The sequence below is a fragment of the Equus caballus genome, chromosome 4 (genome assembly GCF_041296265.1).
Source record: "Equus caballus isolate H_3958 breed thoroughbred chromosome 4, TB-T2T, whole genome shotgun sequence".
In the NCBI taxonomy this organism is placed as follows: domain Eukaryota; kingdom Metazoa; phylum Chordata; class Mammalia; order Perissodactyla; family Equidae; genus Equus; species Equus caballus.
In genome coordinates, this window is record NC_091687.1 from 5,194,699 (window position 1) to 5,210,828 (window position 16,130).

General features: G+C 41.4%; 1 protein-coding gene across 3 annotated transcripts in view; it reads left to right on the forward strand.

The window, feature by feature from the left end:
- The window catches only part of LHFPL3 (LHFPL tetraspan subfamily member 3), a 483,666-nt gene that overhangs the window by 333,905 nt on the left and 133,631 nt on the right, over positions 1-16,130 (forward strand). For all 3 annotated transcript variants that reach the window (XM_023640148.2, XM_001489278.6, XM_003364773.5), the window contains exon 2: positions 2,898-3,134. In XM_023640148.2, coding sequence (XP_023495916.1) covers positions 2,898-3,134 — 237 coding nt within the window. The remainder of the gene's footprint in view (positions 1-2,897; positions 3,135-16,130) is intronic.

Consider the following 16,130-nt stretch of genomic DNA (forward strand, 5'->3'; position numbering starts at 1 on the left):
TTCTCCGAGTGATTCCCATTCATAAAGGAAAAATATTTAATTTTCCTTTTTCTTCATAAGAAACTAATTTTCTCATAGATAAAAATAGTTTAATGTGTGAAAAGCGTTTAGAATATTTTAAAAATATTCCAAGTAATATAGCATCCTTAGAGGTGATTTTTCTGAACTGTGGATTGGATTCAAAGATCTGTGTCTTCCCAAATAAAATAAAGTTTTGCTCATGGAAACCACATGTTTCTAAAACACACAGATCATCATCGCTAGAAATGCTTTTGAGAGCATATTGGTACCGAGGACTTGGATGGGAATTTGAAATATTTTCAAATCATCAGCTTCACTTTTTTCTATTTAATCTCCCAAGTACTTGTAATGTGTTGTCTCGTCGTAACAAAATTGTCTCTCTTAAATGTCACCTATTAAAAATGAATCCAACTTTAACTAGATTCGTGATCTTGAGTAGTTGTAGTATTGACTTCTATAAACTATATTTTAGAGTCTGCTGTCTAGGTGTTTCAATCATTTATTCATTCATTCACTTTCCCATTCAAAAGTATTTTAGTGCCAGATATCTACAAGGCACTGTTTTAGGTGCTATGAATATGATGACTGACCAAAGATCCTTTCCTCAGAAAGTTTATAGTCTGTTAATTGAGGTAATACCTCTAAATAAATATAATGAATCTAAAAAGCCACAAGGACTCTAAGATAGGTATAGTCAACAGCTGTAGGAGTTCAGAGAAGGGCAATATTGTAGGGCAAGAATTTGAGATGGCTTGCTTTGTGGAGGAGGTCGCACTTGACTTGAATGGTGAAAGATACTTAAGAGCGGAACACTTAGGGACAATAGTGTCAAATATTCCAGACAGAAGAGAAAAGAGGGGGATCCAAACACTTGGTGTGTGGACAGGGATTCATGTGCAGTTCAACCCAAGTGAAGTGGAGAGTGTAAGGGGGACGGAGGCTGGAGAAATAAGTGGAGACTGGATCATGGAGCCTTGAGTACCTGACTGACAGGTCTGAGTGCTCTTCCGTAGCAGTGCGGAGCCAGCAAAAGGTTTTGAGTGTGATGGTCCGAGCAGTAGTAGGTGATATAGGATAACATGGGGGCGAACTGAAGGCAGGGAGAAGTGAGCATTCCTTTGAGGCATGGCAAAGGCTTAAAGTAGGGAAGTGTCAGTGATGCCTACCTGTTCAGAGATACAGGTGAGAAAAGCATAGCAACATTTGGGACGTGGAGCAAAGAGAGGAATCAAGCATGATGCAAAGTTTTGAAGTATCATTCTGTAAAATGGCAAGAAACCCTAAATCCGAGTTCTCCCGGGCACTCTTCCTACTCGTTAGCCCTCTTGTCTCTGTTTCCTCCAGACCCGCCTTGTAGAGCCACGTTCCTGTTTAACAATAGGACAGTAGGGGTCCACTCGGCTTGTTCAGTAAGGAGCAGTGAGGCAAGAGTTACACAGCAACCCTTCTTGCCAGTGTCAGGCGTTGTTTGGCCCTGAGAGTCACAGAACTCACTTGGTTGTGCCATCGGAGTCTTCTTCAGTTACGTGCCCTGGAAACAATAACCTTCCTTGGTGCATAGCCCCTGCCTCCTTTGCGACCTCAAAGTGATCGCTTTCTCCATCCCAGGCACTGATCTCCTTGTAGCTCCTCAAACACACCGAGTATCTTTCCAACCCTAGGGCCTTTGCATGTGCTGTTGCCTGGAACACCTTTCCCATCAATTTCGAATGTCCAATGCCTTGTCTATTTTTAGCTTTAGCTTCAGCTGTCATCCTCCCAAGTGGCCTTACCTAACCACTTCCTCTAAAGAAAGGTCCCACCCTTTATTCTCTATCTCAGCCTTTTGTTTCTCTCCTACCTAGTACCTATCACAACTAACAACTATTTTATTTGTATGCTCACTTATTCTTTTTGCCTCTTTTCCTGATAAAACGTAAGCTCCATGATAACATAAACCATGTCTCTTTTCTTGCTGTATCCCCAGCACTGAGAGCTGTGCCTGGCACTCCATAGGAGATACTCAATAAATAGTTTTTGAATTAATGAGTGAATGAATTAATGAATGAACAGACCTGTTCAGAAAGCTCTATATGACCTAAAACTACCATCATTTGCCCCTAAATAATTCAATTAAATAGAGAAAGGGGCAACAACAGCTACTTATCTTCTTTAATCTTCAAAGTAACATATTCTTATTAAAAGTATTCATAGGATTCACACAGTGATATTTGGGAAATAGAAGAGATGTATTCTCCTTAAATTCCTGAATTTCCATTCAAGCTCTGTGGTACCACACTGTGTGGCGCTGTTTTTCAGCCTTTTTAGAAATGAAATAGAACAGAGAACAGCACAGAAAATGTCAGAGTGCAATGCATGTGGTAAGTAGTTCTAAGAAACTTTTCAGTGTGCGCGTGTGTGTGTAGGGGTCGCAATATGAAATTATTTTTTACCATGACTCAAGTCAATATACATTCTGGCATTTTCCATGTCACCCTAGTCCCTTATCTGGCTGCCGTCATAGCTCTTCAAAGCCACCACTGGATAGTCATTCTGCAGTGTTCTGATTGCTTATTTGCAATGGAAGCCTTCCCACAACTGTGCACCGAAATTCGATTTATTTTTAGTATTTTCTTAGAAATCAACACTCCTTCACTTCTCTCAGAGTGCTCAGGCTCGTGGTACAAAGAGCATTCCCAGAGTTCCTTTCATTGGGGAGCCGGGCTGCTGTTAAGTTAGCCAGGAAATAAAAAAACAGGGTAGAAGAGTGGTGGGATTTGCTGTTTTTTAAATCAAGAGTTCAAAACAGTGATTTGATGCACTGTAGCAATTTTTGCTAAAATAAAACTTATGTTCACTCCATTTTTTTTGTCTTTTTTCTTTTCTCTCTCTCTCAGCTGCCTGCCTTGTGCTTGGCTGTATGATTTTCCCTGATGGCTGGGATTCAGACGAAGTTAAACGGATGTGTGGAGAAAAGACAGACAAGTACACGCTCGGGGCTTGTTCAGTCCGCTGGGCGTACATCCTGGCTATTATTGGCATTTTGGATGCCCTGATCCTCTCGTTTCTGGCGTTTGTGCTTGGTAACCGACAAGACAGCTTGATGGCAGAGGAACTGAAGGCAGAAAACAAAGGTAAGATTGCTTCAGGGGATCCTTACCCGGATGCTCCAAGCACAGAAAATGATGCTCTCTCTTCTTTCCCATCGAGGACCAGTGCTTCCCCTGTGGATCTAATTTGCTGCATCTTTTAATGCTGTCTAGTTCATTGACTTCCCCTAGACTCGACTCAAAGAGTTTACACAGTTAAAATATAGTGTTTTCACACTTACCTTTCTGAGGCTGAGTCTATTATTATTATTTAAATACATTTCTTCCAGTTTCTTTTGCCCTCCCCCTGTAAGTTAATGGCGATGATACTTTTTTTTTTTTTGTCTACCTCGTTAAATGGAGAGTGTATCTTCTCCATGTACTATTCAGCTATTTTCCAGGTTGAAACAAATGCCTGGGTAATCTCATAAAATCATCTACACAAGTCTTTATTAAACCGTTCACAATATTTGAATCCAGACTCATCCTCTCAGAGAAAAGTAGCAATATTGTCCCTAAATAGTTACAGCTAGAGATTGCAACGGTTACCTAATTAGCCGAACTTTAAATGTGTTATCTGGGTAATCAAAAGTCCTCACATTTCTTTTCAGAAAGAAACGCCTTCTGAAACAGAGAAGCTAGGATAGAAAATAGGACATTGGCCAGTGAATGATACATAAATATTGTAGTGTGCCGACCGCAGGTAGCAAGTTGTTATTCAAGATGAATATTTTGATTTTCTTTCCAGATTTCTAAACCAATTTCTTGGGATGGAATCTTACTGTCTCTCTTTTGTTATAGACTTAGATTCACTTAATGGCTTTATCCTTATGTTATCTTTCATACTTTGGACTTCATACCAATACCTTCAACTGAGTGGCTGCTTCTTCTGGCTTTTATTCCTAATTGGGAACTAGATGCATCCTTGAATTATGAAATTTAGCTTGTTATTTCAAGTAGTTGCTAACTTCCAAAACTCTTCACTGCTTCAACAGGCCTCAAAATAAGTATATATTATATCTACGTGAATGTCACGTGTAATGATAGTGTAGCAAGCTTGGTTTAGACCATCACTGTTCATGCTTGTAAACCAGGAGCCATAAAGAGAGAAGATCGAGATGTCCAGGAGAGCAGCAGTGGTCCACGAACATTTTATCTCCCCGAATTATAGCTAGAACACATATTGGTTTACTTGGTTCTGTCAAAAATATTCTAAACACAAAAGTAGTGCTTTCACAGGGGAGTAGTGCAGACATGTCCTAAAAACACAATTACTTCCCTCTCACAATTGTCCTTTCTAGGTAAAAAGGATGATATGTAGATAATAATTACACTTTATCAAGCATGTTATGGATTTAAAGTGCTTTCACATGCACTCATTAATTTGGAGCCCTTGTCTGTTGTCCTTGTGACCTGTAGGATGTACACAGGTCTCTGGCCAGTTAACTTCACTTCGAAATTAATAATGATGCTTAATGTTAGGATAAGTGACCTTTCTCTAAAGAAAGAAAGAAAACATCATTTTGTTCTACAGATGATTGATTTCCACCACTACCCGCTGATGGGCCAGAGTGCTCTCTATTCACTGTACAATTCAAAGTTATAGTGAGAGCCTTGAACTTTCCAGACATCCTTTGACCACAAATAAGGAGACGAAAATTCAGAAAAAGAGAAAATGGCAAAACCAGGAAGATTTTTACATGGCAATTGAGAATTCTAACTCCTATCCACATATATGAATGATAACAGTTCTGGATTCATGCTTCAAAAATGAACAGCTAAGATTGTAGAATAACGCTCAACAGTTTTCAAAATGGGTCTTTTCTTCTGGTTAGCTCAGTTAAATGTTGATGTCTGACCTCTTCCATCTAGGTTTTCATTCAAGAAAGCATCATTTTCCACTCAGTAATATATTGGGAACACCTTGGTAAAATGTCAATGGGAAAGAAAGTTAAAAGAGGTCAATATAAGGTGTAGGGACTGTCTGAGTGTGATTTTTGTGTTCATTATCTCCATTTGCATGTATCACATTTGCGTGTATCCTTCCATCTGATTCTGAAGGACTAAAATTAATAGCAGTCATCTGTATCAAATCAGATGCAATAAAGTAGCAAAGAGCATCAGGCCTTATTGATGGAACATTTCAATTGCACCACATTTTTATTTCACAGTTGCAATTGCTTTATCTGGAACTCAGAGAAGATCTCAACAGTTCTACTATGTAAGGATTTCATATCCTCATACAATAGGGTCTGAATAAGATCAGACCAGGATTTCTAAGCTTTGTAAAAACCGTAATCAAACCTGCACAATTCTAAGAAAGGGTCCAAGATTTATAGTTGCTGTACAAAGTAGCTTTTCTTGTTTCGCATTATTTAAACACTTCTTCCAAAGTTAGATTGTTTCAGGGAAGACCAATCAGTGGTTTTGTATGTTTTTTTATGAACATAGTTTCATTGAACCGTGGTTTAATGGCTTTCAAGGACATCAATAACCAAAGTAAATACTGTCAATGTTACCTTCTGTAGATCCTACGGGAAGAGAGATCTGCTAAGATAATTATTTGTAAATATGAAATTGGTTATATATCAATGGGTGCTTTTACAGTTTGCATAGATACATTAACTTTTCACTCATTAAAACATTTTTTTCACTATTAATTCTTTTTCTGATAAAACTACCAAGATGTCCCTTGGGAGCCAAGGCCTCCTTTGGGTTCCAAGGCAACACAATGAGACAGGGGCCAATCTAGCTCATGGAATTTTAGAAGAATTTATTAACTCCATGATGCTTTCTGGTATCATGGAAGCAGACAATACCATATCGCAAGCATTGGCTCAAAAGAGGAAAACATTCATCCATTTTGATTTACATTATATCACTGTACACACTGTAATGTCTTTTACCATCTTCTAGTTTTACAGTCTGTCAGTCATCCTAACAACCTACGTCCTATAATAAGTTATCAGGAGCGTCATAGAGAGAATAGACCTGTGAATGTATCATGTGCCCCAATTTGAGGAAATTTGTCCTGAGCAGTCTCATGTCTCCATCATACCTTCTTTTTCTAGCTTTTGTAATTAATCTAGTAACACATTTCCCCGTTTATCTGGAAAAGCCACCAAATGGGTTCAAGTTTTCTGTGTATCATTACAGTAAGGATATTGCTTAGATCCATGAGTTCTTCCCAACAACCACCTCAGTGAAGGAAACAAGAAACACTGCTATGTGAATTCTAGAATATATCAAAGAAGGAAAGGGAGCTCAGTTGTAATTGTTGAACTATACTTCACTCACAGAGTCTTTAGATGAAAGGGAATGGAGGATGCTACTGAGTCATAAATTAACCATCACAAAGGTGCTACTCAGAGGGAAAACAAAGGAATGTACTCTACCGCTCCACAAACCACTGCCTTTTAAGATAAATTTCCAGTGAAATTACCCTAATCCCATTTCAGTGTCCCCCTTCAACACCGCCCACAACGTTTCTTAAGCCCCTCCTTTTCCAAGAGTGCAAAGATAATTTGAAAGAGATCTAAGCTGGAATTTATCATAAATTGTGAAATGGCAAACTTGAGAAAAAGGACTTTTAACATCGTTTCAACAAACAGGAAGCAACACCATTGAAGATGCAAGTGTTGTCTCATAGGGAACTTCTGTAAGAGAGAAAGTTAATCATTTGTGGGGCTCCATCAAAGTCCCAGAATATTTTGTCATGCTAAAAAACCAAAAAAAGCCCCACTGAAAAAGAGAAGTGAAACTTTTCAAATTTCCAACTAACTTTATACAGGAGTTGGCACATGCAAGACAACTGAACGGTCTACTCTGAGTTTGGGGAGCCAGCCCTGCAGGCTGCCTGCCGTCCTTGGCTCTGGAGATAATGGTGGCCGGGCAGATGTTCATTCCTGTTTGGGAGTTCAGCAGCTTGCTGTCTAAATGAGCCAACAACAGTAGGCATTTAACCCTGATAGGCTGCTTAATTGCATATTTTAACACACTGAACTGCGAAGTCAATTTAATTATGTAAAATTAAAGTTTCCTCCAGATAAAAAGAATTTTAAATGAAAGCTTCATTGCAATTTCTTTCATTAATTGTGAGAGGATAAATAATTATGTTTTTCAAAGGTCCTGTGCCACAAAATCTCTCTTTCCTTATCAGACACTGTTCATAAAGAGGTCTGTTTCTTCATTTGTTTGGAATTGCTTATCAGATAATTGGGGCCTCTCATGAGCAGTTTTAAAGTCACTTTGTCCTCCAGCCCTTAAATTTCCAATGAGAAAACATGATCATCCATCAAGAGGTGACTCCAGCCACCATTTATTAAGTAGTTTAAGCTCTTTTTAATGCTCTAATGGGGGGAGTTAGAATAAACCCACTTTACTGAAAGAACTAATTGAGAAACGCTCCGGGAATTTGATTTAAGGTACCGTGCGGTGGCACGGCCACACGGCGAGCGGCAGCATAGGGTAGCAGAAAGAGCATGCACTGCCCAGAGCTAGTGCGCTATGAGCCAAGGAGCCTCGCTCCCATATCTTAATAGTTCCAGGATCAAGCTTCCTCATCTATAAATTACAGCCCTGGCTAAATAGCATCTGAGGTTTCTTCCAGCTCTAATATACTCCAATTTGGGGGACCCCTTCAGAGGTGTCCTTGCAAGATGCCCTGAGGGCAGTAAGAGCTCCTGTTAGTCATAGCAGTGAACACATTTAAGGCTCTTTTAGGGCCTTGTTAGCAATGCAGGGGGGACTAGGCGAAGGGAAAGGGAAAGGTCAAGGGGCAGGAACTCTGGGACGCTGAGGATGTTTCTCCCTCTGCCATATGTCCACCCACTGAACCGCACTGTCACAGCCCCGCTCCTTCACCACCAAGAGCAGAATGAGTGGGATTTAGAAACTCTGGCCCAGGCAGAGGAGCCTCCTTGCCTGGCTGGACTCCCAGACCATGTGGTGTCCGTGTGGACACCTTGACAGTGGACAGAGCCCCAGATCAGAGGAAAAACTTTGTTTCTGGTCTCAACTCTGGCACGTATTAGTCACGCGACTTTGGGCAAGTCCCTTAACATCTCAGAGCGTCAGCTTCACCTTCTTTAAAATGGAAATAACAATAACACCCAGTCCTGCCTCCTCCAGAGGGTTGGGAGAGTCCAAAAAAAGCATGTGCATGGAAGCAACTTATAATCGATAATATACACTTAATATCTATGTAGGCTTCACTATTACTAAACATTTCTCCCATATAACATTTTATCTGATCTTTGCAATAATCCTGTGAGATAGTTACCATCATCCTAGTTTTACACATCAGACACCGAGGCTCATAAAAGTTAAATATTTTGTCTAAATTTTCACAACTGGGAATGAATGGATCCAGGACTCAAACCCAAATCATTTTACAAGAAATTGCAAGTTCTTTCTATGACACAACATGATGTAATCAGTTCTTAACAGAGGCTGATTCTGTTGCTTTCAACTTGACAGGTCAGTCCTGTACAAGGTTTAAATAAGTTTAGCCTTATTTCCATTTGGTAGCTTTTAGGTAATGCTATTTAATCAAAAATTTAATACATTTGAGAATGGGGAATAGCCTTTATTTAAAACCGATCCTCTTACTTGACTACGTAACTTTAGAAAAACCTGGTGAGGTAAGATCAGAAAGCCCAGGAAAAAATTATCTGCAAGTGCTTTGAATTAGAAATTTAGTAAGGCCATAGTGAATTGTCAGTTTCCCAAAGGGATTTGTGTTGAACAAAGTCCTCATGGTCATCAAAGCGTCTCAGAATGTACCCCTAAAAAACTGCATATATCCTGGCGCTTTTTCAGAAGGGCTGAAATTAATCTGAGAGTTGGAGCAGACCCCGGATCCTCAGAGTAGTTTTATGTACTTGCAGCTTCTAATTCCTCTCCTCCCACTCTTTCCTAGACTCACTCCAGTCAGGTTTTCACCCCCAGCATTTGACAGATACCGTCTTACGAAGTCACCCCCAAACTCCTAACTGCTAAGTTTCAATTCTTATATTGACCTGTCAGCAGCTTTCTCAAGTTGACCACTGGCCCCATCTTGAAACTCTTTAGCTGACTCCCAGTAGCTGACTTTGCCTAGATTTCCTTTTGCCTCTGTGGGGCTCTTTCTTCTCAGTCTCCTTTGCTGATTTCTCCCTCTCTCTCCTCTCTTTCTATCTACACTCGCTTCCTAGGTTATCTCAACTGGCACCATGGCTTTAAATAACATCTAAACCCTAATGACTGCCAAGTTTAATCTGCCTCCTCCTGTCCAGTGAACTCTGGTCTCATATAGCCAACTGTCTCCTTTTTGAAGATCACATTAGCATCTCAAACTTAACATTTCCAAAACTGAGCTCCCAGCGTTTTCCACACAGCCTTCTTCCCCACCTCCCCTCCCCCTAATCTTCCCCAACTCCGTTAATGACAACTTTATCCTTCCAACTGATGAGATCACAACTTGCACTGATCAGATCATTCTGCACTCTTCTCTTTCTCTCACAACTCACATCTAACCCATCCAAAAATCTTGTCAGCTCTACCTTCAATATATATCAAGAATTCTCTCAGTTCTCACCCCCCAACACTGCTGCCATCCTGGTCCAGGCCATCACTGCAAGTCACTCCTACATGGTTTCGCTGGTTCCACCTTTGCACCCTTTCAGTCTAATCTCAACGGAGCAGCCAGCATGATCCTGTTAAAGGGTAGATTAGATCATGCCATTCCTCAACTCAAGACTCTTCAATGACTGGATGATCTCACTCAGAGTGAAAGCCAAAGTCCTTTACCCTGGTCTACAAAACCATGGGGAGCTGCCTCCATCTTTGCCACTCTGACCTCCTCGCAGTGTTTCCCCCTTGTTTCCTCTGCTCGAGACACAGTGACTTCTTTGTTTCTCAAACACTCCAGAGACAGTCCCATCTCAGGGCATTTGCATCTGCTGTTCCCTCTGCCTAAAATGGTCTTCCTCAAAATCTCAGAGCTCGCTCCCTCACCTCTTAGATTTTACCCAAATGTCTCCTTCTCAAAGAGGTGTTCCCCAGCCAACCTCTCTAAAATTTCACATCACACATATCTCATCTAACCCACTATATATTTTATCTCTTTTTCTTGTTAATTTTCTGTCTCCTTCCAGGAAATCTCCACAAGGGCAGGGATTTTTGTTCCTTTTGTTCACTGCTGTATCCCCAGTGCCTGGAATAATGCCTGGCATATGTAGACACTCAGTAGTTATGTGTTGAATGAGTGAATTATTGAATGAACGTATGAGTCTATTCTAATTTGTATCTCATGGGTAGGTCATTCCATTGTTGCACGGATCTTAACCTTAGAAAGTTGCTGTTTCCGTTAAGTTGAAACATACCTCCTTGTAATGTCCACCCACTGCTTCTCCCTGTTCTACTTTAAACTATTGACTTATTTAGAAACACTTATCATGTCTGTAATGGTTAAAGTTACGTATTCACCAGGTGGTATAGTTTCCCATGTCTTGCTGGGCATCTAGAGACATGTATGTTCTCAGTGCTGTCTGCTACCCAGCCAAGGTACCAGGGCAGAGTGCCACTCCCGGTGGGGAGGAGGAGGAGAGAGAGGACATCCAAAAGTGTGGTGGGAGGAAGAGAACTTTACAGGAGTCACTCGGGGATGTGTGGCTAGAAATTGTCTCCTTCAGTTTACCCTCCGTGCCTAGAGGTAACTTGGAGACCACCTGAACTCTAGTCCATTCAACAAATACACGTTGAGGTCGTGAACGTACCCTGGTGTGCTCGAAGAGGGAGCTCTCTCTTTGACTGGTACCCAAGCTCAAATGATACCCTCAAAGTCTGTATCTTCCTCTCAGCCTTCCCCAATTAGTGGATATCAGTCAGAAGTGGTCTTGGAATCTGAGGGCAGAGGGAGTGCTGACTTCGAATAGCTGTCACACACTCCATCATTATCCACTTTACTCCAATAGCCAAAATAATTTTGACATTTCAATGATCTTTTCAGTGTCTCAGATAAGGACTCATCTTTTCAGTCCCTGAGAAAGGATGTCTGGATAAATATCAAACCAGCTAGAAGAAAGGAAGGAGGAGAGAATAAAAAATTAAAAAGAAACCTTATCCAACAAAGGCGTGATGATCACGATTTAGCCCTATCAGGAAATTTTCCATCAACGTTCCAGCATAACTTTAAATGATGTCTTCTAGTTAGGTTAAAATTTACCAGCTTCACCCCCCTGCCTCTTACCTCTTCTCCCTTTAAATAGTATCATCATGAGAGCTGAAAATAGGGAGCATAATGACCTTCATGGACACTGCCCGGGTTTATGGATTACATTTCTTATTTCCAGGTTACTGATCTGCTGCCAAATCTTTTTCCTTTTATAAGACCAAGTCTAATTTCAGATCTGTGTACACTTGACAGCTTTGATAGGCACCTCAATGTTTGAAGTTAATTAGTTATCTTTTTCTAAATTTGCTGTTTTTATTTTAACCTGTAACACAGACTTGCTCATTCAAGTAAACCATTTTTATTTCAGGGCAAATCTATTATTTCTAGTCTTTTCAGCTACACATTGAAACTTGTAGACCACAAACAGACCTCTGACAATTTTTCTCCCCCATAAACATACTAGTTTACTTTCTTCCTGTTTATCCACTTAGTTTCCCAACAATGAACTTCTCTAGCTTCTCTCTTACTCATCCCAGAGTCTCTGGTTCTTTGCCATGTGCTCTATCAAAAGAACAGACAGTAAGTGAAATGTTAGTGTTCTTGACTTTAATGCTAGTTAAATCTCCTTGGGCCTCAGCTTTCCCACTCAAATTTGTTTTTTAATGCACATGAAACTTTGGTGGCAGAGTCAATGTTTATGTTCTTGCTACGTGTTCAGTGATTCCATTGTGAGGTCAAAGAACACAATGAAAATGTAACCTGTCACTTTACTTGCCCTTAGAAAGGAGAAACAAAGTTGTTTTTGACAGCTGGTAGGGTGGGTAAGAACGCAGTACCGCGGGGTTGGCCCCGTAGCACATCAGTTAAGGGCGCACTTTTGGCTTCTTGGTGGCCCGAGGTTCACCGGTTCAGATCCCCGGTGCAGACATGGCAGCGCTTGGCAAAAGCCATGCTGTGGTAGGCGTCCCACATATATAGTAGAGGAAGGTAGGCATGGACGTTAGCTCAGGGCCAGTCTTCCTCAGCAAAAAGAGGAGGATTGGCAGTAGTTAGCTCAGGGCTAATCTTCCTCAAAAAAAAAAAAGAACACAGTGCCAATCAAATACTAAGATAAATAAATGTTAGATTACTTGCAGAAATATGTGTTGTCTCTGTTAGTGCTTCACAAAATATGACTCTCCAAAAACCTGCAAATTTCATTTTTCACTCTAAGTTTCTTGAGAACAGAACTACATCTTGTTTATCTGTTACCTCCAGCAGTATAGTTCCTGGGACATGGTAATGCTTAATAAATTTGAGCACTTATTATTATTGTTTTTATTGAATCAGTTTCATGAAAAAAATTGTGTAAATATTTAATTAATGTCCCCACTTACCATGTCTTCTGTACATCAAACAGTTTGTCCCTTACTTCACTGATTGCAGAGGAAATAAATTTGCTTGCACATTACACATAGATAGATATTTTAAAAGAGTCAAGGAGTGGTATGTTAGAACGCTACACTGGAACTCTGCCACTTGAGGCCAATCCCTACACTTCCTTAGGCCTTATTTCAACAGCCACAAAGATGTGCTGGGCACTGAGTGTGTGCCAAGCAATGGGGACAATTACAGCATTCAACTCACCAAACATTTCTTGCATGCATCGTGCAGGTCAAACCTAGTGATAGACACTGGGAGTTTGAAAATGAGTGGGACAGGGTTTGCCCTAAGTCTCTTTGAGTAGGACACTTAGTGTTATAGGTACAAGGTGATATTTCTGAGGTCGGATCCCATTCTGATATTCGTGGCTTCCCAAGGGCACTTTGTTGGTGCCACCTCTGTATAAAACATGTCAATGCCACTCTCTGACAGCTGACTTACTCCAGCACCCATGAAAGATGATGCTATAATAAGCAGAGACTGCTTCCCAAGGACAATTTGACGTACAAGCTTTCAGCTGTTGAGAGGTTTTTAAAAAATCAGCTTGTGGAAAAACATCAGAGAGTCTATTAATATTAAATAAACAAAGGAGAACACAACTACGAAGAAATGAAAAATACGGTCGACGTGCTGTGGAGCAGAGACATGTAAGAATGATGGGAGAGGTGGGGAGTCTTCTCTTCTTGCTAAGGCATTCATTTTAGAGCCGTCTATTTAAAATCTAAACTTTAGGAAGAAGTCGCTTGTCACTGCCCACATCATCGCTCTTCAACAGTCACTGGGCCAGCTGATACTCAGCAAGTGCTACATTTGTGCATTTCTTTGGCTTTTTCTTCCTGCTTTACTGCACACATAACCTGGGCCTCGAATTTGGTGGGGGAGAAAAATCAGTTTGGCCTGAATGGATATCATCTCTCTAACTCAACCACGCCACCTTCGGTGAAGTACCTGGAATAATCAGGAGGGGAGATATGAATTCTGGCAACTACCATGCAATGCTGTCTGCAAGTCGATGTGCTGTCAGAGCCCACAAGAGCAAGAGTGACGCCATTGTCAAGAGATCTGAAGGGCAGACTTCAACCTGGGAGAAGAACGGCTGTGGCGTTAGTGTCGGCCACCCCAACGTATGTTCTGACAGAGCCATGAGACAGGCTGGTCGCTGGAGAGAAGCCCAGGCTGGGGGAGCTGGATACAGCCCATCACAGCGGCAGGTGAGGCTGCAGCCCTCACTAAAGGACAGCTCTGAACCAGAGCCCTCACGGAGGGCACCTTCTCCAAAGAAATTCTGAAACAACTGTCCCCAGTCCCAGAGAAGGTGACAAGCCCAAAAAGGAGTCATGAGAGCAAACTCCATCTGCTGGCCTCATAGTTCCTCACCAGAGACTGGCCTTTTGGTGCCAGTGCCAAGGTACAAAATGAACCAGACTGTCCAGATAGGAGAAAGGCGGTTGTCTGGTCTCCAGAAGCTTTGTTTCCAGTTCCCCCGTTTAAAAAAAGAAAAAAGAAAAAAGAATCTTTCCTGGCCTTAGAAGTGGGGCCCAAAGATGCTGTGTAGATTGGTACATGGTGGCAGATGACACTGTCCTGAAGTCCCTTTTTCAGGAAAATCTTCTAAAAGCATCAGTGAGTGTTCTGTTTTTGTTTTGTTTTGTTTTGTGTCGGTGAACCTGAGGAGCAGTCTTAGCGGTGGGCTTGATAACTGTTCAGATGTGGGGCAATAATGACCAACTCTCTCCTCTCATCTGGATTGAGAATCAAGCTAAAGGAATGTTGAAATATAATCTCAGAGTGAGGACATTTAGAGCCAGAAGTCGCTTGGTTCTTTACAATCACCTGGGGAGCTTCAACAAATAGTCCAGTGCTTGGGCCCCGCTGCAGAGGTGCTAACGCAGTCGGCACAAGGTAGACCCAGGTATGAAAACTCCCCACAAGGTTCTCAAGTGCAGCCAGAGGTGGGGATCAATGAGTCCACCCAACGCCCTCATTTTACAGATGAGGAAGCTATGGCACAGAAAGGGGAAATAAAGAACATCTCATTAGTTTGAGATATTATAATTAGAAATAGGCAGGTAACCCATGAAGATACCCAAGGTTCATCCTATAATGGGCTAAATAATCACCTCTCTGATACAGTTCCATTGCTGCCTTTTTTGGAAACATCTCTCTGGCAGCCCTGGGAAGTAGATTTGTGCCACCTGCTAGCTGGTGAACTCAGGCAAACCTCTCTAAGCCTCAGCGTCCTCATCTGTGAGGACATTAATAGAACCTGCCTCCCAGAGATTTTGTGAAAATAAGATAATGCATATAAACTATCTGTCACAAAGTCTGACCCACATCAACTGTTGTTATTTTTAGAGCTCTGGTTTTTTTGACAAACAGTATATAGTGCTATCAGACGCCATGACTCACGCGGTGCAGAGCTGGTGCCCTAAGCGCTCGCCCCACCCCACTGTCTCCCTTTGTTCCTAGCAACCCTGCATCGTGATGGAGGCCTAGTCGAGATCTAGAGATTGCTTCCTCCGCATGCGTAAATGTGATTTTTTCATCTGGTCGCTTTCTGGGTGTTTTTAATAAGACCGGTGAGGGTTAGTTTGTTGATTAGTTAAGGGTTTTGTTTTGTTTTGTTGTAATCTTCCTGCATACGCCCAGGTCTCAAGACAAGTAGGGGCAGCTTATCCCTTTGCATTTCCCATCCAGAGAACTCCCCCCTATAGCTGGCTCTTCACATTCAGTCACCAAGGGGAGCCATGATTCCCTGATGGAAATGAGACTCACACCTTACAATGTTACCCATTTTCAGCATGGCTAAGAATTCGTCACTGCATTGCTGGACAGATGAGGCACAAACCCAAGGCCTTAACAGTGCGTGCGGGAGATGTCCTTCAGAAGTGATAGGGAAGGAATTCCACCCAGGCAGAAGGAGCAATAAAGATAAGAATCCCCCGAATGTAGGAGAATACGATCATCTTAGTTCTCCCATAGGGTGATAAAAATTTAATGCCGCTAAGCTAGTAGGTCCCTGTGTTTTGGTCAGGGTACATCTTTATTTTCCTCACCATAAACATAGCAAATAAAATCCACAAGTCCAACAAACATAAGTAACAAAAATTTTATTAGAAGTTAAATCATGGGGGACTCTTTCGCCACTACCCAAAAGCCTATTTCTCTCTGGCTGTCTTTCCTGATGTACTCTGAAGTGATCCATTGCCCCCGCCCCCCACCCCGCCCCCGGCTATTCCTACCTACTAGGTAACACAGCAAGCCTTATCATTGTTATTATTATTAGTCAAATAATATCAATTTTCAGGTACTGGCTATCAACCTTCTATGAGCATAATATTTACCTGGGATGTGTATGTTAAATGAAATGAAGTTACCTGGGATGCTTATTTTAAATGAAATGAAATTCTGGCTTCAGTAGTTCTTAGGAACAGCTCTGGATTCTTTTTGTTTTTTAATTAATA